General features: G+C 50.9%; 10 protein-coding genes across 10 annotated transcripts in view; 4 read left to right on the top strand and 6 right to left on the bottom strand.

Annotated features, from left to right (window-relative positions):
• The window catches only part of BP01DRAFT_356470 (arginase), a 1,608-nt gene extending 504 nt beyond the window's left edge, over nt 1-1,104 (top strand). Inside the window, exons 2-3 of the mRNA XM_025574965.1 lie at nt 60-643; nt 709-1,104. Of these exons, the coding sequence (XP_025431408.1) occupies nt 60-643; nt 709-1,012 (888 nt within the window). The 3' untranslated portion in view covers nt 1,013-1,104. The remainder of the gene's footprint in view (nt 1-59; nt 644-708) is intronic.
• A 930-nt stretch (nt 1,105-2,034) lies between these two features.
• Nucleotides 2,035-2,858, top strand: BP01DRAFT_295797 (uncharacterized protein; the record flags this gene model as incomplete). Its single annotated transcript, XM_025571825.1, has 3 exons — nt 2,035-2,192; nt 2,296-2,573; nt 2,755-2,858. The coding sequence occupies 3 exons, from the start codon at nt 2,035-2,037 to the stop codon at nt 2,856-2,858; spliced, it is 540 nt and encodes a 179-aa protein (XP_025431407.1).
• A 408-nt stretch (nt 2,859-3,266) lies between these two features.
• fcpA (protein-serine/threonine phosphatase) lies at nt 3,267-6,195 on the bottom strand. Its single transcript, XM_025578742.1, has 3 exons — nt 5,734-6,195; nt 5,559-5,645; nt 3,267-5,493 (listed from the first exon to the last, which is right to left on the bottom strand). Exons 1-3 carry the CDS (start codon nt 5,979-5,981, stop codon nt 3,351-3,353), a joined length of 2,478 nt encoding a protein of 825 aa, XP_025431406.1. The 5' UTR covers nt 5,982-6,195; the 3' UTR covers nt 3,267-3,350.
• A 958-nt stretch (nt 6,196-7,153) lies between these two features.
• BP01DRAFT_318544 (pepsin-like aspartic protease) lies at nt 7,154-9,134 on the bottom strand. Its single transcript, XM_025572641.1, has 4 exons — nt 8,630-9,134; nt 8,386-8,536; nt 7,656-8,310; nt 7,154-7,599 (listed from the first exon to the last, which is right to left on the bottom strand). Exons 1-4 carry the CDS (start codon nt 8,729-8,731, stop codon nt 7,311-7,313), a joined length of 1,197 nt encoding a protein of 398 aa, XP_025431405.1. The 5' UTR covers nt 8,732-9,134; the 3' UTR covers nt 7,154-7,310.
• A 418-nt stretch (nt 9,135-9,552) lies between these two features.
• BP01DRAFT_356467 (putative 26S protease regulatory subunit 6B like protein) lies at nt 9,553-10,652 on the bottom strand (the record flags this gene model as incomplete). Its single annotated transcript, XM_025574964.1, has 3 exons — nt 9,553-9,727; nt 9,781-10,444; nt 10,523-10,652. 3 exons carry the CDS (start codon nt 10,647-10,649, stop codon nt 9,709-9,711), a joined length of 810 nt encoding a protein of 269 aa, XP_025431404.1. The 3' UTR covers nt 9,553-9,708.
• On the bottom strand, nt 10,521-11,123 carry BP01DRAFT_356466 (uncharacterized protein). The gene has a single exon (XM_025574963.1). The coding sequence runs from the start codon at nt 11,002-11,004 to the stop codon at nt 10,810-10,812; it is 195 nt and encodes a 64-aa protein (XP_025431403.1). The 5' UTR covers nt 11,005-11,123; the 3' UTR covers nt 10,521-10,809.
• Nucleotides 11,124-13,447: 2,324 nt separating this feature from the next.
• Nucleotides 13,448-15,265, top strand: BP01DRAFT_373700 (Zn(II)2Cys6 transcription factor; the record flags this gene model as incomplete). The annotated part of the gene is made up of 6 exons (XM_025576795.1): nt 13,448-13,460; nt 13,526-13,909; nt 13,970-14,277; nt 14,342-14,472; nt 14,529-15,165; nt 15,218-15,265. The coding sequence occupies 6 exons, from the start codon at nt 13,448-13,450 to the stop codon at nt 15,263-15,265; spliced, it is 1,521 nt and encodes a 506-aa protein (XP_025431402.1).
• Nucleotides 15,266-15,442: 177 nt separating this feature from the next.
• BP01DRAFT_40459 (sugar O-acetyltransferase) lies at nt 15,443-16,655 on the bottom strand. Its single transcript, XM_025578712.1, has 3 exons — nt 16,590-16,655; nt 16,124-16,518; nt 15,443-16,054 (listed from the first exon to the last, which is right to left on the bottom strand). The coding sequence occupies exons 2-3, from the start codon at nt 16,282-16,284 to the stop codon at nt 15,637-15,639; spliced, it is 579 nt and encodes a 192-aa protein (XP_025431401.1). The 5' UTR covers nt 16,285-16,518; nt 16,590-16,655; the 3' UTR covers nt 15,443-15,636.
• Nucleotides 16,656-18,531: 1,876 nt separating this feature from the next.
• Nucleotides 18,532-21,958, top strand: BP01DRAFT_40417 (putative ARID/BRIGHT domain protein (SWI1)). Its single transcript, XM_025578706.1, has one exon. The coding sequence runs from the start codon at nt 18,731-18,733 to the stop codon at nt 21,692-21,694; it is 2,964 nt and encodes a 987-aa protein (XP_025431400.1). The 5' UTR covers nt 18,532-18,730; the 3' UTR covers nt 21,695-21,958.
• Nucleotides 21,959-22,827: 869 nt separating this feature from the next.
• BP01DRAFT_295951 (mitochondrial 54S ribosomal protein mL49) lies at nt 22,828-23,602 on the bottom strand (the record flags this gene model as incomplete). The annotated part of the gene is made up of 3 exons (XM_025571830.1): nt 22,828-22,878; nt 22,950-23,326; nt 23,443-23,602. The coding sequence occupies 3 exons, from the start codon at nt 23,600-23,602 to the stop codon at nt 22,828-22,830; spliced, it is 588 nt and encodes a 195-aa protein (XP_025431399.1).
• Between the last annotated feature and the right edge of the window lie 428 nt (nt 23,603-24,030).

The raw sequence follows: 24,030 nt of genomic DNA, 5'->3' as shown, positions 1-24,030 counted from the left end.
CCCCCCCCCCCAAGTTAGTTCCGGCGCAGCAGACTAACCGAGAACGTTATGCAACTCAGTGCAAGATGGGTGTCGAGGCTGCTCCCATGGCCCTCGTCCAAGCCGGCCTCCTCGATCAACTGCGCGAAGACCTAGGCTACGAGCTGCACTATGACGACAAGGTCCACTACTACGAGGACAAGATGCCCGCCGAAGACCCCGACCACCGCGGCATGAAGAAGCCCCGGGCGGTGAGCGCTGTTACTGAGGCGCTGAGCAATCAGGTCTACGAGCACGCCAAGGAAGGCAAGTTCGTGCTGACCCTGGGCGGTGACCACTCCATCGCCATCGGCACCATCTCGGGCACAGCCAAGGCCATCCGCGAGCGTCTGGGCCGCGAGATGGCCGTCATCTGGGTGGATGCCCACGCTGACATCAATGTGCCGGAGATGAGCCCCAGTGGAAACATCCATGGCATGCCCATGGCTTTCCTGACGCGCCTGGCCCGCGAGGAGCGTCCTGATATCTTTGGTTGGTTGAAGGATGAACACATTGTCAACACCCGCAAGTTGGTATACATTGGTCTGCGTGACGTCGACCGGGGCGAGAAGCAGTTGCTGCGCGAGCACGGCATCAAGGCCTTCAGCATGCACGATGTTGACCGGTAAGTCTTATTGTTCCTTGTTCCCGCTTTCCGGTAATCAGCCTGTCTGACACTAGAGTCTCCAGCTACGGTATTGGTCGCGTGGTTGAGATGGCGCTGGCGCACATTGGTAACGATACCCCGATCCATCTGTCGTTCGACGTCGATGCGCTGGACCCCCAGTGGGCGCCCAGTACAGGCACCCCTGTGCGTGGTGGGCTGACCCTGCGTGAGGGAGACTTCATCGCGGAATGTGTGCACGAGACTGGCAACCTGGTGGCGATGGACCTGGTGGAAGTCAACCCCAGTCTGGAGGAAGCGGGCGCCAGTGAGACCATCCGCACGGGCTGCTCGCTGGTTCGCAGCGCTCTGGGAGACACTCTGTTGTAGAAGAAGGAAAGACTTATATTTTCATTTATAGTCTCTGTATACTAGAGATAAAGGTTAGACGGACACGATAGCTACGCAATGATAATGACGATACTCTTTATAGTTTGGCACTTGCTTTGTTTCTAGTGTTGATTTAGTGTGTCTCCGCAATTTAAGCGCCATTTTCCCTGCCACCTCCAGCCACCCGTTTTTTTCCATGTGCTTCGATCAGATCCGGGACTGTCCCTCCATTTTCTGCTTTTGACATTCTGCCATGAGCTAGTATCAATCTCTTGAATATCCTGTCTTTTTGAAACGGTCAAATTGAGTTCGGTTTCAAGCCATTGTTACGGGGGAGTTGTCACTTGCAAACCCAAGCTGCCGGCCCACACCCGCCCAACGAGGCATATCATCATCATCATCAACAACAACAACAAAACATCGTCATCAGTTCCGCTTCAGCCCAATTTCGCCTTTCCCACTTCCCCATCATTTCAGACCGACGTCCCATGCACTGACGACCAACGGTCTGGACCAATTGCTCCCCAATCGACAGGAATTGCAAGGGAATGGGCGGTTTCTGCCTGACTGACTGACGGGGGTTGCCCACGCCTTATTGCTGCCCTTGACTGAGAGAGTGCAGCACTTCATCTTGACACCGCTTCGGAAGCTGAAGCTGGACGCTGCAGTCGATCAGCGGTCAGCGTCAGAGGTCGACCTAATTATAACCACCAATTCTAAATGGTGTTTCATGAAACTGACAATCTACGGTCTCTTCTCTATTTATTGTCTCAAAATACTCCGGATATTCCATCCCATCAGGTGCAGCCACGAGCCTAGAAACACTCCGAACGACAAACGGAAGTATATGGAAGCATTGCCTCCATAGTATACCTTTCAACCAGTTCCCTCAGGTTGATTTACCAACCACCACGACACACGAAGGACAATAATTGAAGCTATCATCATCATCATCATCATCATTCATCATTGCCATCCACTCAATCCCAAACAGTCAACCAACCGCAAAACCTACTGAAACAATGGCCGGTGTCCGCGTCTACCGTCGCAGACGCTACCACTGGCCCGAGCTCCAGCTCAACTTGTGGTTAATCGTCGTGCTCTCCGCCAACGCTATCTGTCTGGGGATTTTTGCGTGGTTTATGTCCGTTCAGAACGAACTCCATCTGGATATTCCATGGTTAGTAGTAGATGTCCCTTCTTCTTTGCCAGTCCATACCCAGTCCAGTCCTCAGCTCCTCCCAGCTACCCATTCTCCGAAAAAGAAATACTAACTGAATCAGGCTCTTCCCCTACATGACCGTAACCGCCGCCCTAGGCCTCTTCTTCATCATTCTGATCTACGTCCTCACCGCGCAACGCTTCCTCCTCCCGGGCATCATCATCGTCGGGAGCTTCATCCTCTTCGCCCTGTGGCTGACGGGTTTGATCGAGACCAGTCTGCAGATGTATGGCGTTGTCGCCAACATCGACAGTAACTGCCGGAATTACATCCTGACGAAATCGCATCCGACCGGCGATAATATGGAGACGTTGGCGTGGTTGACGGAGAGTACTATTTGTATGTTTACCCTTTTTCTTTCTTTTTTTTTTTTTTTTTTTTGCCCTGTTGTCCCTTCCACAGTATTTGGGTATTAAGTGGATTGCAATTTCTTTTTTTTTTCCTTTCTTATTGTTTTTTTGGAGGGAAGGGAGAATGTTGAGTGTTGGGCTAATGGCTAATGGCTCATCTCTACGTACAGGTAACTGCTGGAGAACCGCTTTTGCGTTCGAATTGATCAATACCATCTTCTATGCATGGATGATGATCATGTCCTGGCAGGTTCATCGGGATATCTATCGCTGACCGGCCCTGATTGCGAAGTCTTTTTTTTTTGGTTCGTACGGGGCGGGGGGAGAAGAAGGGAAGACCCCGAGCATGCCCCGGGCATGGGGGCATTGTTCTCTGATTGGATGACTGGATCGTTGGTTTACTTCTAGACCTGATTTTCTAATGTGAGATGATTGCATGACCTACTCTGTGTTAGCCGTTCTGATTCTGATGTATGAACATTCTATGTGTATCCTTATTTCAACTTCTTTGTGTCTGGTCACATCACATCTGATACAGCCCTCCACTTGCCGCGAGGTCAATACAATTCAAATTCAAAATCCTAAACCCTGTACCTAAATCCTATGTCACAACACACCAATACTGACTCCGATCGTCACGGAAATTGCGTAAGAACGCCCTCGCTATGCCTTTGCCAGCAGCATCTCGAAATCGACGATTCCCCAGCGTACCTAGTATATCCGCTAGCTGTATCCACAAAACAAGACGATGTCTAATGCCAGAGAATCAACCGTGCTCTTCTGCAATTTTCTCCTCGGCCGTCTCGTCGTAGTCCCCGTCTTCAAACGCAGCCATCATCTCACGCTCGAGCTCATCGTCTTCTTCTTCAGGTGCCGGCATCGCGGCCGCCTGTTGAGACGCCGTAGCCGCATCTGTGGGGTCCTCCAGCTCACTGCTAGGTGACTCCGAATTCGCTGCACTGGAGACAGCCTGGGAGAGTGCGGTACCGGGCCGTTCATACACCCGCCGGATCCGCTGCGAGAGCCGCGAGCCATGATCTGATCCGGACTCGGCCCCCTTACCTCCTTCGTCTCCTTCGCCCTCCTCGTCTTTGGTGTCGTCCGAGCGCTTTCGCTTTCTACTAGGCGCTGTTGTGGGAACCTCGTCCATGAAGGAGGCGTCACTATCACTCTCGCTATCATCGTCACTGCCAAGGAACTCTTTCAACTCTTCGTGGATCGCTGCTTGTTGGTCAGCATCGTAACCAATTGGCGATACCTCCGTCAAACCGGACGACTTCAGAATATCGGCTGTCATTTCGGGCTCGTCCTCCTCCGTCCCAGCAACTCCCGTCCCTTCCTCGGAGGACTGCCACGAGCTCTCCATTTCCTCGCCTGGCTGGATTGGCGCCTCCCGGTCGTCTGGGTGTACCGGCAGGAGATATGGTTCTTCGTCTAGACGTTTCCATTGGGTCAAGCAGTCATTCAACCAATGCGTTCGGACGATTTTGATATGCGGATACCGCGTCGCAGCTCTAACCTTGGCCGTGCGATTCCGTCCAGCCACAAGATGGGTGACTCTCGAGCTGATCTTCGTAGTAATGGTGGCACCGAAACTCTTAGACCAAAGGGAGATGTCCGCGCTATGCGTATCTATGTTCAAGGGAAGTACTCCTGTGAAGGCCATTACAACGCCGCTGAGTACACGTCGTTTGATAGCCGGCATGATCTCCTTTATGTCAGGGACCAGCTTCAAGTCTACGTCCTTTTCCTTTGAGAAGGTCTTTTCGCCGCGCAGGGCTGCCACTCGTCCTCCCAGCGCTCGCGACCTTCGCCGATCGTACTCGTCGAAGAAGTTGCGATGCACTTGCTCGAGACGAACTTCCAAGTCAAACAATTCCCGGTCGTTGTCCTGCAGAAGGTGTTTGTGCCTTTTCATGTCTGTAGACTCGTCCACGCTGCTCGACGAATCACTACTCTCAGCAACGTCTTCCTCTGCATCCAGTTCTTTCTGCTTCTGAAGCAACGGTCGGTCTTCAACTTGATGCATAATAGTCTCGATCTGGGCATCGCTCTGTTCCTGCAGTATGCGAGGGTCATCTCCCCCGCCCATCGTCACTAGCTGCTCCAAGGCTGACATCTCGGGCTGTCCCTCTGCTCCGACCGCAGCCCCATTGACATGTTGCTCACGAGGTAGATCCTGTGCCGCCTTTACTGCGGCCCTCTCGCCAGATTTGCTTGAAGTGATCAGCTCCTGCTTTTTAGGCAGGAAGCTCGAGTTAATATCCCCAATGCCGACAAAAAAATCGTACGGCACTACCTTGATGAGATTGGGGCTCCAGCGCCAAACATCCCCGCGATCGTCGATGATGACGACCATCTTTGTGTCCACAGGGAACAAGCGATGAAGGTTCTTGGCCGTGAGACTCCCGCTTTCGTCTCGGCTCAGTATGCGATCTCCAAAAAGCTTGCGGTCGGGATCAATGATAGCAGCAATATGTTGAGCGTAGGGCCGAGTTCCCATGGTATAAATATGCAGCTCAAACATCTCCGAGATATTATGCAGGAAAGACTCCAACCCGGGCCGCAACTTGACAAAATACCATACGCTGCGCGGTTGTGGGATACCTTCCGCGTCCGTTGGCTGATCATGTTCAACCATCTCAAACACGCGGACATCGCTTACGGCCTGATGGTTGGGATTGTCTTGATCCTTCATCCATTGATCCACTGTAGGGTCAACGGTTGTATGGATGATCGTCTGGTCCAGATCGACCACAAGAGATAACTTCCGGTTCATGAGCAAGCTGCGCTTCGCATCCTCTTCTACACGCATCGCCTCCCTCTCGCTCACGGTCAAAGCTGTATTTTCGTGAGTCATCGTAATCGTCGCGCGCATGGCGTCGATGAACTCCGTGTCGTACGTAGATCTATCACCCAACCATTATGCATTAGTCTCGAACTCGACTTTATATGTGGCGGAAGGAATGCATACACAGTCATATCCTTCCCACACTCAGCACAGAGACCTCCAAATTGAACTTCGTGAGCACATGGCTCATCGATTTCCACGAAATCAATCCTAAAACGCAGCAAAAATCAGTCTCGGCCGCCGACATTAGAACCAATCGAGTTTGGATGGCAAAGTGCCAGGTCATATGGCGACGTACGGTCCATCTATAATATCCCCTTCCGCAATCTTCCACTGGACTACCTCGCCATCCACGGTCGCCTCATACTTGGTCGGATATTTCTTCTTCACCTCATACTTGTTTCCCAACCTGTCACCTTCGGTAACAGTGGTCTGGTAAAAATACCAGAACAGCGCTTCCTCCCTTTCCACCGCATCGCCGGGCTGTTTGACCAGCGTCGTTACGGTGATCGGGTAGTGAAGGCTGGACGGCAGCCGGAGAAGCATTTATGTTGTAGCCGGTGCCAATCCTTTATCCAGAAGTAAAATCGACCAACCCTCTCTGCCCTCCTCCTCACCAATGATGAAATCGAGGAGGGAGGGATAGTCTTATAACAGGTGATGAAGGAAGTTCGCGGTAGAATAAAAGTCCAGCCGAAAGCTAGGAAGCCATGCCCAAAGCAGCGAACACCAGAGAACGCCCACGGCAACGGCAATCGATGGTATAGAAAAATGAAAGCGATGAAGAAGGTCGGAAAAAAGCAAAGTGATGTTGTGGGTCAGAGACGCGACAGTGAGGCAATCGCGTTGATATGTACTATTCGGGTAGGTGGGTAGGCATGTAGGAGGCCGGGGCCGAAAGTACAAAGAAAAGCCGGAGCTGCGATGAGCAGGAAAGAAGAGGGGAGTTGAATGAAAGACAATCGAGGTCAGTCCTATGGATCAGCTGGTCGCAAATGGTTCGCCACGCGAATCAACGCGACAAACATCAACCACGGTAGGAAAGACTGGTAAGACGAGCTTAAGATGGTCAACTTATGGCAATAACACGAGAACTGATGATGAAAGAAGGATGTAATCGGATGCGATCAGGAACAGAAGAGCTCCCTGGGAGTGGGGGGTGGGAGGTGGGGGGTGGATTTGAGAAGAGAAAGCAATGGAGGAAGAGGAAGAGGGAAAAGGAAAAGGAAATGGGTCACGAGAGTAGGCAAGGATGAAGGAAGCAGTGTGAATTTAGAGTGGATGAAGAATAGGAAATGGAGAAGAACGACGAACCTCAAAATGTGGAGGAAGGAGGAGCAGGCAGCTGAAGCAAGTTTTCCAGCGAGCAGCAGCAGCAGAAGCAGCAATAGTCGCAGCAGCAATAGCAGTAGCAATACTAGCAAAGAAGTGAAGTAGAGAGAGTGGTGTGGTGGCGCCAAGCGTCCAACCGTCAGCCGCGTCTGGCCTGTGCGGAGAGGGCGAGACTCTCTCTCGGCTCTCGGCCCAGGCCCTCCGTCATCATCTTGAATCACACTTTCACCTGCACAAAGAATCAATGACATCCGATTTTCACGCGTCAATGATGACCTATATCTTAACACGACCTGTTTGTGGTCTTATTGTACTGGCATAGATTCAGACATGGTTACGAAAACTGATCAACAGGAATACACATTGAGCAGTGGTGGAAAAAGAAGCCTAGGCTGTAGCAACAACTGAATTCGAATGCAGTCCCCATCTCTTAAAAGCATAACATAATAACAATGATTACTACACGCGAGGGGGTCGAAGCTAATATATGTGATATCATCCCCTCCATCTTGCGTACATAGCACGATACTCGACGGAGGCCCATTACTTGGCCTTAGCAAGACCCACAGCACTGTTGCCAAGGTCATACACGCTGTACCACTTGCGCAGGAAGGAGTCACCCAGAATGGCCAAGGGACCGACAGGCTCGGGGAAGTCCATGCCCATGAAGGCACTGATGCAGGATCCCTGGGTCTCAAGGGTGTAGTCATAGGCACTGATGGTAAAGTTGTGGCCGCTCAGAGCGAAAGTCACATCAGGCAAGGAGGAGCGCTTGGCACAATCGATGGTGTACTGGCCAGTCCATCCCTTCTTGGCACCAATCTGGGCGTTGCTACGCAATTGTCAGCAAATTCGCCATGGAAATGTTACGACGACCGAGGAACTTACATCATCTCAGCAAGGCTGGAAGGGAGTGCAATAAGGGAAGTACCGGTGTCGAGGATAACACCGGTGTTCTCAAGCTCGGCAACGTCATCACCAAGAGCAATGGAATCGAGGTCGACCTCCCAGTAGGCCTTGCGGCGAAGAGGGATCTTGATCAGCTCGCCGGTGTAGTGATCCTTGTCAACACCACCAAAGGTGGCCTCAGAGCTATCGCCTTCCTTGTTGGCATCGCCAAGGTAGAAAGCAAAGATGGGCTCGTCCAGAAGACCCTGCTTCAGCATGTTGTAGAAGGGGGGAACAATCTTGTTAACGGAAATGGTATCATAGCCCAGTCCGAGAATGCCGTCGAACCGGCCGAAAGCGAAAGCCAGGCCAGGTTCTTGGGTGGCCTCAGCAAAGTCCTGTTCCTTGATGGTCAGGTCGCCGATCGTGAGGGTGTCCTGGGAGACGAAGCCGCTGAGGCTGCCAGAGCCATAGCGGATAGCGAACTCGCTTCCATTCTTCTTGTACGTGCTCGAGGAAGACGAGTCGTATTTGTTGTGAAGGTAGCAGGCAATGGACCCGCACTCCGAAGAGGGAACCCAAAGGTTGGAGCTACCGGTGTCCAAGACGACCTTGAACGTCTGAGGGGGTGTACCGAGCTCAATCTCCGAGAAGTCTATTCCAGACCATAATGAGTAGCCGCTCACACGACATAGGCCTCCTACTGGAGCCTCTGAGGATGGTCACTTACACTGGGCGTTCATGAAGTTATCGACAAGGACGTCATGACGGCTCAGGTCATTGATGGGTGTCTCCTGGAGTAGCTGATTGTGGATGTTGGGACGAATGCCCATGTACTTTTGGCCCAGCGCGCGAACATGGGCGTCAATGTTGTGGGTAGCCTTCATTCAACAGGATTAGCCCATACTGAGTTGGAATAAGAACGGCGCTGGTCTCAAGAGCAACAGTGGTCTCAAAAAAAGGGTTTAGCTCACCAACTGCTCATCAAGAGAGACCTTGTTAAGCTTGAGCTTGTGGACCTCAGCGGAGGTGTAGCCCAACAGCATAGATGCTGTGAGCAAAGAGACGGACTTCATGATGGCAGCGACACCTAAAGGAACGACTCCAAGAGAGACGACGGACGTAAGTTTGAGAAAGAACGAGAGTAAAGAGTGATAAAGATGTCGACGATGGAGAATCCAAGATCGAGGGAGATGGAAGGAGGAAAAGGAAGCCGAGGAAGAAGAGAGAGAGAGGCAGAGAGAGGCGAGGACGAGAGGAAGGTGACGGTCACGGTACCCGGGGGGTAAGTGAGGAGAAGCAGGAGGAGTGACTGGTTGGTTGCGGAGCGACCTGCTGAGCGTACTGTACTGACTGATACCCACTTGCACGCCGCCTCAGGCTGTTGTTAGTGGTGCAGACCAGCCAATGACTAGCTGCCCTGGCTGCGTCATCGGCAAAGGGATCTTCAATCACGGGGTTTATCTCTGATTAATTAAGGTATTTAACGCCCACAGAGCTGCGGTGTGCCTGGATTTGAGGTTCGTTTATATCTTCAGGAATGTGCTGGTACTCTTGTCCTATTCTATATCCTTAAGACTACTTATTATACATATGATTCAGAAACTCTTACTTCTAATGAAGTGGACTTCACCAGCAAGGGTGGGTGGAAGGAACACTCAATCCCCAACGCGTCGACCGCTTCTTATCAACCTAGTTAAACTTATCTGCCGCTAAAAGTGATGATGTAAGACCGCCTTGGCCCGCCCTGCTGCCTGTTCGTAACCGTATCGTAAGTCGGCGGCGGTACCTTGCCTTTCCGGGTGAGCAGCTGCTGACAGGTACAGCGCCGGGGCCGGGAGGCTCCGGTAGCTTCCTGATGAGCTCACCAGCCAGCCTGATGTGCTGTGTCTATGCAGTTGGATTTGAGCATATTCAGGCAGTCTACGTCAACAATAACCAAGATACGTCAATCATTGTCTTGATATGTGATGCCTAAAGGTATGGTAGCTAAGACCCAGCCTAATTGCCCTCGCAAACACATTGCCACCTCAGTCACTGCACTTCATCTGATTTAGCGGTAGAATTCGAGTCTAGAGTAGATTAGTCTTAAGGAATCCAAAGATAGAACAAGAGAGGTACGAACCTATCAGATTCTTGCCCAGTCTTGACTTGAGCAGCATAAGCATCCTCCAAATCAGATTGGATGATGTTGTAGCGGTTCTTACGAACAGCGCGGAGACCCGCCTCCTGCATAATAGCCGCGATAACCGCACCAGATAGCGGTTCGTTACGCACAATCAGAGAGTCCAGGTCAACCTCAGGTGAAAGCGACATCTTGGAGGCTATCGTGGTGAAGATCAACCGACGCTCACGCCGGTCACGCAAGGACGGGAACTCAATCTTTCGATCCAGACGGCCCGGACGCAGCAAGGCAGGATCCAGGGTATCCGCTCGGTTAGTAGCCATGATGACTTTGACATTACTCGTTTGCTCAAAACCATCCATCTGATTCAGAAGTTCCAGCAAGATACGCTGAACCTCACGGTCGGCACCCGTCTGGGCGTCGAAACGCTTGGTGGCGATGGCATCGATTTCATCAATGAAGATGATGGCGGGGGAGTTCTCCCGAGCCATTCTGAAAACATCACGGACCATACGAGGTCCTTCACCAAGGTACTTTTGGACGAATTCGGAACCGTTCACACGAATGAAGCTGGCGGTTGTGCTGTTCGCCACTGCCTTGACCAGCATGGTTTTGCCGGTACCAGGAGGACCATACAGAAGGACACCACGGGGAGGATCAATACCTGATGCTGTCAGCACGATAATCCCGGCTCATAAATCCCAACTAGCCACATAACCCAACAAAGGCAGGGGAGACCGACCGATCTGCTTGTAAAGGTCAAAGTGTGTCAGAGGCAGCTCGACCGCCTCTCTGATCTCCTGCTTCTGCATATCCAGACCACCAACATCCGCATATGTAACATCTGGCTTCTCATTCTCGCCCAGCATAGCAATCGAGGAGTCTGCCTCGGGCGGGAGGATATCAACAAGGGCGTTTGAATGACGGTGGAGGGCGACCGAGGATGAGGGCTTGAGCTTCTCGCGGTCGAGGGTAGACAGGATGCGGACGACATAATTCGAGCCGGTCGAGGACTGCACGATACCGGTGCTACATCAATATAGTCAGCACTATAGTTCCACTATGTCCTGAAATGACCGGCGCGTCACACTTTTGATCGATCGCTTCCATAAATTGACCGATGACCAAGGGAACACTCTGTATCCGCTTGATCTCCTCCTGTGCACGAACAAGCTCTCGCTTCAAGCTCCTATAAAGTTTTCCGGTGTTAGTGAGATAATTCATTTGTGCGACGCCAAAATGTCTTACCTTTGTTCATCCTTAATGTATTCCTCCTGGAGCTGGATATACCTGGGCAAGGGTCAATATGTGCGGAGGCGACAACCACGCAGATTCGAAACGTACTCCAAGTGTCTCTGTAGGCGCTTCAAGGTGGCATACTCGTCACCACCGTCGTTCCCGGTACCTTCCAGCGAGTCTATGTTGGGAATGGTGTCCAATGGAGCGGCCTTGGTGTGAGGCGTGACGTTGTTCGCCGGAGTCTCCACGGCGACGTCTCCCATGGCGAATGTCTAGAGCGGAACCAAAAAGGAATGAGAATTAAACAATGTACAGCCCTGTGTCTCCTGGGACGAGATGCTAGCAGCTAGATAGAGGACGTGAGGTGCGAGATGGGAGTTAGCTGATTGTTTAGAGCTATTGCGTCGATGACAGAAAGCCAGGGATCACGAAGCTCAGAGCCTGGTCATGTGACCGGGTCAGCTAGAAGCATCCGGTGGCAACCTCAGGCAGAACTCAATCCTAGTACCATGTGGTGGTGCATGCCACCTTTGATATTCTTTGCACCCATCCTATGATGCAGGTGGAAATCTGCTACTACCTACCTGACTCGTATCTCACACATAGAGAAGCATACTGTATGCGAAGGCGATACATTTGTAGCTGTGACCACTCCAGTTATCCGATAATATATACTTGAAAGGATCAGTACCTAAGTTGGTATTCGCTCGCAACTGCTACATGGGACTTTTCAATGATCTGATCTGTACGATTCAATTCAAATTGATTCACTAAGTTATAATAACAAATAGTTAGCCCTGCGTTACCAATCACCAAGGGCACCTACTGATGGATATGATGATTGTTTAAGTCATTCGAGTACAGTGCAGGGTGGTTTATCAAGCGAGCTCACAAGTCGGTTCAACTGATCAACGTAGCAACGGAATCAAAAATCTCCTCTCAGAGTCTTCCAAATCCTTGCTCGTTTTAAAATGCGATCATAACATGGTACTAACAGCTAGAACATCTTATTTCCTCGACGTTCTCAGACAACACCGGATATTGTGGCCCATTTCTCTTCCAGTATCTAGTACCTTGAAGACATCTACTTGATATTTGGTAGCCTGCCTTCTTCCCCAGATAATCTGAACACGCCTTCTTCAGGGTAGCCGCCATCGGATCACAATAGCAAAAGCGTTCTACCAAGTCATATATTCTCGTACGTCTATCATCGAGTCTAGCAGAGCATCTGCCAGTAATAGTATACATATTTTAGCCTCATTATCATCAATAGCAAAGCCCATGGTCCCGATCTTTCAGAAAATCTGGTCATTAGCAATAAGAAAGCGGTCAGACTAATCAACTTAGACTACGATCAATTCCTCAGGTAGCCTTGCCAAAAATACGTTATATAATTTAGTTCATCTCTTTTCTATTCGTATCAGTTCTTTTATTTCAGCTGCTACCTCCCATTATTCACTTGGGCTGTGAGATCTGCAAAGCCTTCTAGTACATAGTTATACTAGATAATTATAGTTATAGACGATCTCACGCAGCTACAGAGGGACCTGCACAGCTATAAGTGATTCTATATAGCTACCACAGCCAACGAGGCTAACGAGGCCTGCGAGGCCTTCCACACAGCCACCAGGGTTTGCAAGGCCTTCTACATAAACAATGAGTGGATTATAAAATAGTACTACGTGCTTCGCTTGCCTTGATCTTCGGCTGAAAACGAGTCACCCACCGGCCAAGGCCTCGTACCAAGATCAGCATCCACATTAAATGTAGAGGCACCCTACTGATCGATCTCCATGCATTTAAAAAACAGCAGTGATCAGCATGATTGCTAAAGCGAGACGTTTCACAGGGTACATAATTCCGGTTCCTGCAATGCAAGCCCCTGTGGATTGTTAATCAACCCAGCCTGTTGTATCTGTTCAATGGCATCACTGCATCACCCTACTAGATGCACTTAGTAACTTCTATAAGAGCTTGAGATCAGTTTGTGGTTCGTATTTGAACAAGGCTATTTCCGCATCCGGCCGCTGATCCCTTGACAGAGATAACCAGGGAATTGCCACGGGCACCGTGACGATCTCGTCAGCTATACCTGGCGCTCTCTCAGTGCCTTATTATGATCAGTCAACCAGCAGCCGTGATTCGGTGGTGCTTGAGAAGTCCTTAGTCATCACTACACAGCCCCACCAGTACCTTGATCGGGTAAATCACCCAGCCTACACTTGGGCGATAACATCAATTCCTTGTGAGACAAGAAGCGGATGGCGACATGAGATTCACCACTATCATCAGACTGTGTGATCTTTCTCTAGAATCTCGTATGTGTCTGTGTGGCTTATACTAGTGATGTCATTGCCCTGAAACTTCCACCGTCGCGTGAACAGTAGCGACAACTGTGTACGGTGAATGCCCATGGGCGGACGGCAGAATGCCACGAGCTGGTATAAGTGAACCCAGCTGCAACCCTTTTTTGGGGTATCTCACACCGTTGCTCATACTGCTGCAGATCCGGCATGCCTGACATGTCGGGAAAAATGCCGTAAGTGCGATCGTGGTCGACCAAGCTGTGAACGCTGTATTTCCAAAGGGTTGGTATGTGGAGGATATCCAGAGCAGTTCAGATTTTGTGGTATTGCTAGTCGGGGAAAGTGGAAGGGAGCACGTATACCGGTCAGCAACAGGGCTTCTATCAGAGAACAGTCTTCCGCGACGGAAGGGCTATCGGACAGTCTCGCAGGATCGACCTCGGTGGCCATGGCTGAAGAAAACTCGAGATCCCCAACTAAAGAATCATCTATCTCAGATGATTCTAACCAGCCGCTGGCAGAGCTCTCAGATGACATTAGCGCGGTCCTCGTACAACCTCTCACAGAGAGGCTACTAAGGCATTGTAAGACCAGCCTTGGAACCAAGGCCTTTGGGGCAAGGAAACATTAACACTGTGTCACAGACGATCAAGTCATCTGTCCTCATCAAATAGCCGAGGTCGGGGACAATGACAACAACCCATATAGAGCATTTATTCTTCCCTTAGCACGGAAACAGATAGGTCTATTATACGCTGTTCTGGGCCTATCAGCCTCCCATCTTGGTAGGTTGATGGAGGATGAAACAATGCACGAGGCTACCGCCGTCGAATATCGATTGAAAGCGATACGCGCACTGAGCGGAGAGATTCGAAAGAGTCAGCGGACGTCGCTGCGAGAAGAGGAACAGGACACAGTCCTCGCCATCATCCAACTTTTGCTACTCCATGATGTAAGCCTAGTCGGATTTTCCAATGCGGCTATCGCTCTAAGCTTTCGATCTGATGTACTTGCAGATAAGCGAGTCCGGGGTGTCTTCCCATGGAATTCATATCACGGGAGCCATGTCCGTGTATAAACAATTGATCGCCAACGGATTGAATGGTATTCGCCAGCGTGCGGTCTTCTTTTTGGGGAACTTGGCCTGGTCTGTCACCCCTGCCGCGAACATACTGCCCATCAATGGCTGACGACAAATCATAGGCTTGACATCGTCCGAGCTTTTTCCGGCGCGGAGCGGATGTGCTTTACTCAGGAAGTCAGAGACCTGGTCGCCTGTGCCAGCGACAACATGTTTGAACAGGTCAATGGGGTTCCACGCGAGATCTTTCTCATCATAGGCGATGCGTTGGAGAAGTCGAAGGAACACATGTTAGGCTGGCTATCATGGGATGAGTATCAACTTGCCTTGCACGTGAACAAACAAAAGCTTTATTCGTGGGACCCCCATTGCAGGTCCTATCCTACATCAGACCCATTGTGGCTGGCTATAGCGGAGGCTCACAAGTTTGCTTGTGTGCTGCGCATATTACGCTTAATGAGTCCGCTTCGACCGGCTCGCGACTCGGAGATACAAGAATGTGTAACAAAGATCCTTGACGTGACAGCGATGATCTCTTCTGATTGCTCTGTCATAGAGCTTGTGGTATTGCCGCTCTTCATGGCCGGAGCAGACTGTCTGTCGCCTCATTCGCGGTACTATATCTTGGGAAGATTGCGCGAAATTGAGAGAAGGTCAGAATTCCGAAATCCGGTACCGAACGACTTGTTGAAAAAGGTCTGGGACGCACGCGCGGCTCAAGCTCCTGATGATGATACGAACATTTCGTGGACAACTTTTGTAAGCTACCTCGTACTAATTTCGCATTTTCCAAGCTTACCAGCAGATGTAGACGCAGGCGCCCGGTTTAGTACGGCCACATGACTATCTTATACTTTGATCACTGCTCAGACGAGCTTGGTCATCAGCATCAAGGTGTCCCGCAGATTGTGTGTTTCATAAGTAGTGGTTGTGCGGGTCATCAACAGGAGCATTCCTCCAGAAGTCACTGACTGAAGCAGTTAGAACACGGTGAAAAAGTGGTATGGTTGATGAGAAGGTATCTATCGCGTTTGTGATCACTATAGAGAGATAGCGCTATGGATATAGTCTATCTCCATGTGTTCCAGGCTCTTTCATCTGCTGGTCAAGATCCATGCTTGTTTCTATTCTGCGTATGATTCGAGCAGGATTTCCTGCAACGAAGTGAAATGATGGTACATTCTGTGAGGAGGGCCATTGAGTGTTAGCGGTTAGGTCTAGTACCTAGGTTTAGGAGGACCAACGTGCCTTTGTTACGACAGACCCAGCTCCCACAGTGCTTCCACGTCCAACTGTGACTCCAGCGAGGATCAAGACACTGCCTCCTATCCATACATCATCCTCGATGTGTACTTCCTTGCCTGCTTCGGGGCCTTCAAGTCCATTCCGTACAGCAGGATCCATGGGATGGATGGCGCCATAGATCGAGACGTCAGGACCGAAGAGGACCCTTTCGCCGATCGTGACAAGGCAGGTGTCAAGCACAAGAAGATTGAAGTTGAGGAATGTGCCTTTTCCCACTTTGAAGTTCAAGCCGTGGTCGACAGAGATCGGAGGATCCACAAATGGGTCCGTTTCGTCGAAAAGCTTCTCGTCCTCCTGGGGATCGGACAGGGTTGGGGGGAGAGGACGAGTGTCACCAACGATACTTAATGGAAAATAGTCAGCTTGACGAGATACAGTGAATTCCGTGACCGATGGTTTTAGCGCTTCTCACTCTCGCCATAGTTCCACCCTCCGACGTCGAGACACTTGACCTGCCTGGTTGAACCTGTCGCATGCTGCTTTGCATCGCTGGCGGTTGGCCTGCAGGTCTGCATCCCAGGCCCAGTAGAGCTCACCGCTGAGCATCTTTTGCCATTCTTTAGATGTAGTCATGTTGATCAGTGTTGTCAGGATGAGAGGCTCAGAATGAGGAATGAATCCGTGCGGAATGCTTAGACGAGCGGGGGAAACCCTTTTTTATAGGTTCCCAAATTCCGTCAATGAAGGATGTTTGTGCCGATACTTGACACCGTGTGAGTTCGTGTTTGCTGTCATGATGGGAGCTTTCATGATGATCAACTTTCTGCTGGTTTGTTTGGACCAGATGGGTGAAACAGCCAGCTTTTGCTAATACGACCCGGTAGGTCGAGGTCAGTTGGGCTACCTTCCCGATAAGGCAGGTAGGTATACTCGCTTACCCAATAGTAGGTGCCTGGTCGTTTGTTGTTCAAGGCTCAAGCCTCCATGTAGTCTATAAGTACTTGACTTAGTTGGAACTTTAGTGATGCATTTAACTACGGAGCTACACTACGAGTAATTATAGTCTGGAACTGTCAATGTGGACGAGACGGAACTTCATTGTTTGGAAAAGGAAGGAGGAAGAGGGGGGGATGGGATTTTGTAAGTGAAAGTAAAGCCAACCCGCACAGACCAAGAAGTGTCCCTCTCGTCAATGGAACCAAGAGCCAAGCCCTGAGACGGGAAACTTTATTGTCAAGGTCGTTGTTAGTGTACTGAGGACTACGGAGTAAGTTAACTACCTAAGTTAGTCGATCATTCAGTCAACTAAGTTAAGGTAGGTTTGATGACATACAGTGGTAGTCGTCGTGCATGGATGAGTCCTGTCCTTTGATTGATAGGTCAGAAACCCATTCCGATCTGTTGGTTGAAGTCCGTACTTTGGTCGAAAAACATGCGGCCGGGGTCTGGTTGACGTAGTTTTAGGGATTCAGAAGGGTGTTTTACTAGCTACCTACGGAGGATTCGAAGTATTTTCGGTCTTGATTGGAATGGATCCGCGTAATAGTACGGAGAACTGTATGTAAATACTTAAGTACTAGTTAAACCAATCGACTCCGTGAATGCGAATTACCTCCGGAGATCGGCTCCGGATGCATATACTGCCGCCGATGACCGCCTACTCGATGCGAGACTCGACTTCCAATGCGTTGAACTGCTCCTACTTATTTTTTTTTCCCTTTGCTGGGAGTGAGATCAACCTGACTGTTTGTCTGTTGTACGGAGAGTACACCACGCCAGTCCTCATACCGACTTTCTGTCCTCATTCGTTCTCTTGTCTATTCCTCCTTCTCTACTACTGTACTTACTTCCGTGTCGCTTCTGTGTTCCCTCTCCACGGCCTGTCTCCATTCTTGTCGTTCCCTTACCATCCATCTCCACCTTACCAAAAGGAAACCAAAAACCCAGACCCTCTTCTTTCCCCCCCCCTCTCGCCCTTTGAGCATCAGATTGGAAAAAAAGGAAAGAAAAAAAAAAGGGAAATTCTAAAATAAGATTCCTCCAAGATAAATTACCAACAAATTTTCAAGGTACTGCAAGAGTATCGAGTCATTGACAAGCACAAGGTACGCTCTGCCCACCCACCCCCGTCTCCCCCACTGCTTGTGCTGGTGCCAGCCATTGGAAATGCTCCCATACACTTTGACCTACCATGCTTCATCCACGCACTTCCCTCCTTCAACTGTGGCCACGCACTAAAGAAGGACGGGCCACCTTTTCACCATTCCTCGGAAGACTGTCTTGAACCACGCACGTTGTGACGCCCTCCCTCTTTCTGCCTATGGTTCTTCCGACCGTCATGTCATAGGGGTGTGCATCTATCCATCTTGTTGTTTGATCTGTCCCGAAGCTTTTACCCACCTGGTCCAGACCTTGGATTTACTACCTACCTACCTATCTACCTACCTGCCTACCTACCTTACTTTCTGGCTCTTCCTTCCTCGTGCCAAGCTAGAGTTGTTGCTTACTTGCTGTCATTTCCCGTCCTCAGCCACCAGTTGTTCCCGAGTCTCTCGCCGCTGCACACCCCGAATTGTGCTACTGGGTCCCGTGACCTGCGCCCTCTCCCTCGCAATCTCTCGCCGGCCTTTCCAACCACTGCTGTTCGGGACCCGGCCTCCATCCGCTTGTGAGTCGGCATTTTTAGTTATCCAGCCTTGTCGGTATGTACATCCATCCTATCACTTCCCTTTCATCTTCCATTTGGAATATTGCAAATTCCCTTCCGCTCCCTCTCCTGTTGTTCCCCCCTCATCCACTCTCCCCCCATTGCGCCTTCAATTCCCGCTGAGGTGTGCTTGTTGCTCGCCCTGTGTCGCAGAGCGAAGCGCGACTCACTGCCAGCTCTTGCACTCGACGCGTCTGCACTCATTGCATTGCTATCGTTCGCGCTTGTCCGGCTTTTCGCATTATTAATGGCCATGATGACTTTAAAATTCCTACCCTCCTCGTCGCTACGTGGTGATAGCCCTGCAATCTATGAGTCCATTTTTCTGATAGCTTCCTTTGCCTCGCAGATGGGTTGGTAAAACTACTCGACATGAATGCCTGGCCAGCCGACGCCTTGAATCTTCCGAACCATGACAATGGTGCTTTTCACCAGGCGACCATTGATCCTTCACAGGCATTCCTTCAAGCCTCTCCCACCCCTGACCCTACTCAATATCAGCGCATGTTCAACGGCGTGCCGCGGAATGTCTCACCTGGTTTCCACAACCCGAACCAGGTGATCCCTTCGAAGCGGCCACGGCCCGAAGATGGGATGTCAATGTCGCCCAGGCAAGCTCCTGGCGGCATTGCTGCCTCGCGTTCGCAAACGCCTCATCAAGTGCCTTTTCCTGGATATCAAGCTGCGGCGAACGGCGCCCCGCAGTTTCCCTCGCATCCCACTCCGTATCAGCATCTCCAACAAGGAACTTCTCCAAATGTCACTCAGTCGCCTATAATGCAGGATTTTGATCAACACGGCATTCAGCGGATGGGAACTGCTTCCCCAAGCCCCTTCACACCAGCAGGCCCTCAAGTGGGAACGCACATGTCTCCAACTCAATCAGATCACCCGAGCAGGGTGAACACACCGCAGAACAATACCTTCATGCCAGGCCAGCCATTTCCGCCAGGCATGGGTCCTCAGTTTGCTCCCGCGCCTGCTATGACAACCGCCGCTGTACAACCGCCAATGCAGGCTCATTTCGGTGGCATGCCACAGGGCTATCAACAGGCGATTGCTGCGCAGCAGCAGCAGCAACGTCTGCATGCTATGCAACTGCAGTCACAAGGTCGTCCCATGGTCATGAATCCTGCGATGGCTGGGCGGCCTATGGCAGCTGGGATGAATGCAATGGCCAATCCCCAGCAAATGGCAGCTATCAGACAAATGCAGCAGACCATGGCAAAACCCATGAACCCAGAAGGATTTATGCGGTCCCTGCAAAAATTCATGATGGCGCGCAATCTGCCCCTGGATCACAGTCCAATCGTGTGTGGTCGTCCGATCAATCTGGTTCAACTTTACGCTACTGTCATGAAACTCGGAGGATCGAAGAAGATCACAGCCACAAACATGTGGCAAGTCATTGCTACGCAGCTCCAGTTTCCTCCTATGCAGGTTCCAATGGCTGCGCAAGAGATTCGGGACCATTACCAGCGGAATCTCGCGGCGTACGAACAAGCCTTCCTAAGCAACCAACAAAAACAATATGCGGAGCAGATGCAACAGTCATCGTTATCTCGGCAGCCTAGCGATGCGTCGGGCATGCAACTACAGTCCCCGGCGGGAAAGCCAGTTCAAGGCTTCGAAACTCCCCAACAGATGGGACCCCAACAGATGGGACACCCCTCCCCTGGCAGTGCTCCTGGTCCGAACAACGTACAACTCAGTGCTGCAAATGGGTTCGCAACCCCGACGCCTGTGAAGACACAGAACAAACAACAAACTCCGCACCGCCTGAGCATTTCGCGTCAATCTCAACCGCCTTCAACGCCGCATGATCCTAGCACCCAAATGGCCGGGCAATCTCCTGCACCACGTGGCAAAGGCTCGGTATCAGCTCCCAGTAAACCAGAACTATTAGATCAGCCTTCCAATATGCCTCATAAGCAGCCTATTGAAGATCCCTTCAAGCCAATGGTACTTCCTGAGAGTAACTTCCATGGTCCCATAGTCGTGGATGAGATGTCTCAGATAGGAGAAGACATAACGCGGCTGAAGCCCAATGTTCCTGCCTTCGCTGAGCTTGGTGTCATTGATATCCACGCCCTCACAATGGGCATCAAGTCTGGCATTCATGCCGAGATGCGCGTGGCATTGGATACTCTCACGGCCGTCTCCTCCGAGCCTGCCATCCAGGTCTCCTTGGATAACTGTGATGACCTGGTGGAGAGCCTGATAGAGTGTGCTGAAGATCAAGCAGAGTTCCTTGCCGAGCATTCTCCCGAAGTCTCGGACTCGATGCTTTTATCCACTTATGAGGAGGTAGTCCGTGGGTGCCAGTCCGAATGGATATCGTTGGCTGATGTGCCTGAGTTTGGGAGCCTTGATTATGAATTAGATCGAGCTGTGGATAGGCTCATTTGCATCACAACCATCCTGCGGAATTTTTCGTTTTCGGACTCGAATTTTGCCATTTTATCAACGCCCCCAGTCGTCCAATTCATGTCTACCATAATCCGATATTTGGGTACTCGCAACATGCTCCTACGAACACATCAGAACACGCTGGATTTCATGAAAGACACTGTCATTTACTTGAGTAACGTTGCTCACACGATTCAATTGCCCAGCAAAGAGGAGGCTCTATGTCTCCTACATTTTCTTCTGTCGTTCGCGCCATTTCCAGGACCAGTCATTGGCCCAGATGGCACCATGTTTACATCTTACAATCCCTCTGTACATAAGTACACCCCCGCAGCCGTGGACAGCCTGGCGAAGCTTCTGGCACGGGATGAGCCAAACCGGACGTTCTTCAGAGCGATCTTTTCTGGCGATGGCAATTCCGTCCAACAAGACCTGCTCACTCGTGCATTTGGGCTTGCGATATGTTCTATTCCCGACCAGCCTCGCAAGCCTCTAGCTATCGCAGATCTTCGAAAGGTGTTTCTCATGCAAGGCTTGCTAGCCGCAGATATCCTTGCTGGTTATGCCGATGGTCCCACTGCCAAAATATGGCTGGAATCGGTGGATGGATTTGCCATTCACCTTCTGCGGTTATCGTGTCTTCTAAGCACCGAACATGCTCCCCCTCCACCGACCAACGCCCGGCAGTCCCACGCTGCAAGGGGCCTAGCTGATGAAGCTGAAGCATACCGCTCAATTGTCAACCGAGGCTTGGCCATTCTCCGTCGGCTTGCCGAGAAGTCGAAACTAGCAGATACCACATCCACGGTACATTTTCCATCGGGGATTATCCCACGTAAGGAGAGTCTGCTAGGCGCGTTGCTGATGCGCGATATCGATCCGGGAGTTGTCAGGCAACTGCTCACCTATGCTCGGCTTGCGGAGTGATTGGATAGACTCGGTGCTGGGTTCAAGCCTGGCACCACTTCAATTATGCCCCTTGTTGATGTCTGCTTCCCTCATGTCTTCTACTTATCCTTAGTAAACTATCTCTGCATCAACTTCATTTTTCCTCTTCATAACACCGTTCAAGTTTCGTTTGGCGCCGGTGGGAAAGAATTTCTGAAAGGCGTGACAATGTGTGTATCCTTGTGTGTGAATTACCGCTGTACAATGTTCAATACCCTCGGGCGTAAAAACATGAACACAATCACCACCATATGTCGTAGGCTCAGGATGTACTCCAGTAGGTAGTGTAGTCTGTGCTAAAAATGGGTGTCTACGATCTATGCACGCATCAACTCCCGCCCTGAAAGTATCGTTGGGGCATATTCATGGTCTACTATAGACTGAGAAGCAAGTCAAAGGAAGAATCACGGGTCATTCGTTGAATTACTAAGTATGTCACAGACACTAACGTCAAACACCAGAGCCGTTCAGATCATCGGACACGAAGTCGGAGGGAGGGACACAAGCAGAAACACAAAGATGAAACAAACACATCACGCCAGGAATGACACAAACAGCTAGAGTAGTTCCGAATGAGTAGCGGAGACAATAAAAGGAAAATAGGATATGCGAAGCAAACACCTGAAGAGATACTATGAAGAAGAAAGACGAGAGAAGTAGTACAGGGTGAGAGCAATCAAGGCAATGGCCAAGAATTAATGAAGAAGAGCATAGGATGGTTGGGATGTTGAGAGAAGAAAAGTAATTTTGGGCTAACTGAGATGGGAGGAATCGAATCCATCATTAGCGACTATCGCATATCAGCTGCTGCCTTCCTTGGGGGCAAAGAGTTCCGTTGTTTTGAGTGTTTTCTCGTCCACCCCTGATGTCAGTGGTGATTCTTGGGTTCGAAGACTATTGTCTGATCCTTTTTAAGTTGAGAGATGATGCCTTCTGGATCTCTGACGCTCCGAAAGTTGAGGAGAATTGCTTGTGATGTGATGGCGCGCCTGGGTTGTTGCCTTTTTCTTCTTTGAGGCAAGCAGTGGTAGAGGTGGAGATATAGACAGTCGGATTGTGAGAGGGAGCGACAGGGATCCAGGTTTCAAGGCCAGGTCGATAGGTTGACAGGTCTAAAAGTTGCGCTCCGTCAGGAAACGCTCGATCTCCCGTTTGCGCCAGCCCTGGAAAACGAGGATCGCGTCAGTTTATTGCTCTTGTCCAACAGAGTAGAACAGAAGGCGCTGTGCCATACCTTGACGATGATGTGACCGTTGAGACGGTTAATCGTGATCTCGGGGCTCTTGGGGGCGCGCGGATCGCCCGACTCCAGACCCAGGTACTGTGCCAAATCCGATCTCAGAGCATCGAGGTCACCTTCCGTCTTCTGCAACTTGGTTTCACGCTTGGTACCGCCAGCTTTGGTGTCGACGTATACTGGGAGGAGGTTCGAGGCGGTGCGACGGATGAAGTAGGGGAGGTTGGTGAGTTGCAGGTTAGCGGGCGGTTGCGGAGTCGTCGGCGCGCTCTCCTTGAGCGTCTGGGATTGACGACGGCTCAGCTGAGCGATGAAGGTACGACATTGCTGTGCGGGGGTAGACTGGACATTGAGGCGCAGAGAGGAACGAAGGGCTGACGGCCCCGGGATAGAATCAGTATACATGCAATGGTGTCTGGGCAGAAGCAGTAGCTATGCATGCTTACTGTCCCCGATGCATGGAACTAGACGGAAAGCGCTCTGAACTTACGGGAAGTGGTCAGACTAGCAGAGGAGAATCGTGTAGAGTAATAGCTACGTGGTGCCAGAGAGACAATGGACTGTGAGGCTTTGTGAAGAGTGAAAGGAACAGCAGTGGACTGCTTGCGAACAGCCGAGCAAACCGGCAGAGACTGGAGGAAGGTTGCCATTGAGATATGGGGGGGAGTGCACGGGGAAAGGAGGTGGGAGTTGCGAGATTAGGCAAAGGAAGTCTAGACAACAAGATCCAGCACGAAGAAAGTCAAGGGACAACCCAGTCGGTAAATAAGAGCAGAAAGATGAGGGGGATCGAGAACATACGATACGAAGGAAGATGAAGCAAAAGCGATGATTTTCTTGCTTCGGCGCGGAGACCTCGGACTAGGCCCAGAGGGGACTAGCGCGTCAACCAGCCCTCCCGCCCACATTTTTCGCCAGCGCAAAAGATGAACGCCGCACACACTGAGTGTCTGTCTGTCTGTCTCTGCCTCAGTCCTTGTCCAGCCAGAAGGAAGCCTCATTCGAGATCTTCTCGTTGTGCTCCTCTCTATCTTAAGCCTCCTCCACCTTTCCTCCTTTTTTCCTCTCCCCCCCTCCC

This window comes from Aspergillus saccharolyticus, assembly GCF_003184585.1.
Source record: "Aspergillus saccharolyticus JOP 1030-1 unplaced genomic scaffold BP01scaffold_14, whole genome shotgun sequence".
Classification (NCBI taxonomy): Eukaryota; Fungi; Ascomycota; class Eurotiomycetes; order Eurotiales; family Aspergillaceae; genus Aspergillus; species Aspergillus saccharolyticus.
This window is presented reverse-complemented; position numbering and strand designations above follow the sequence as displayed.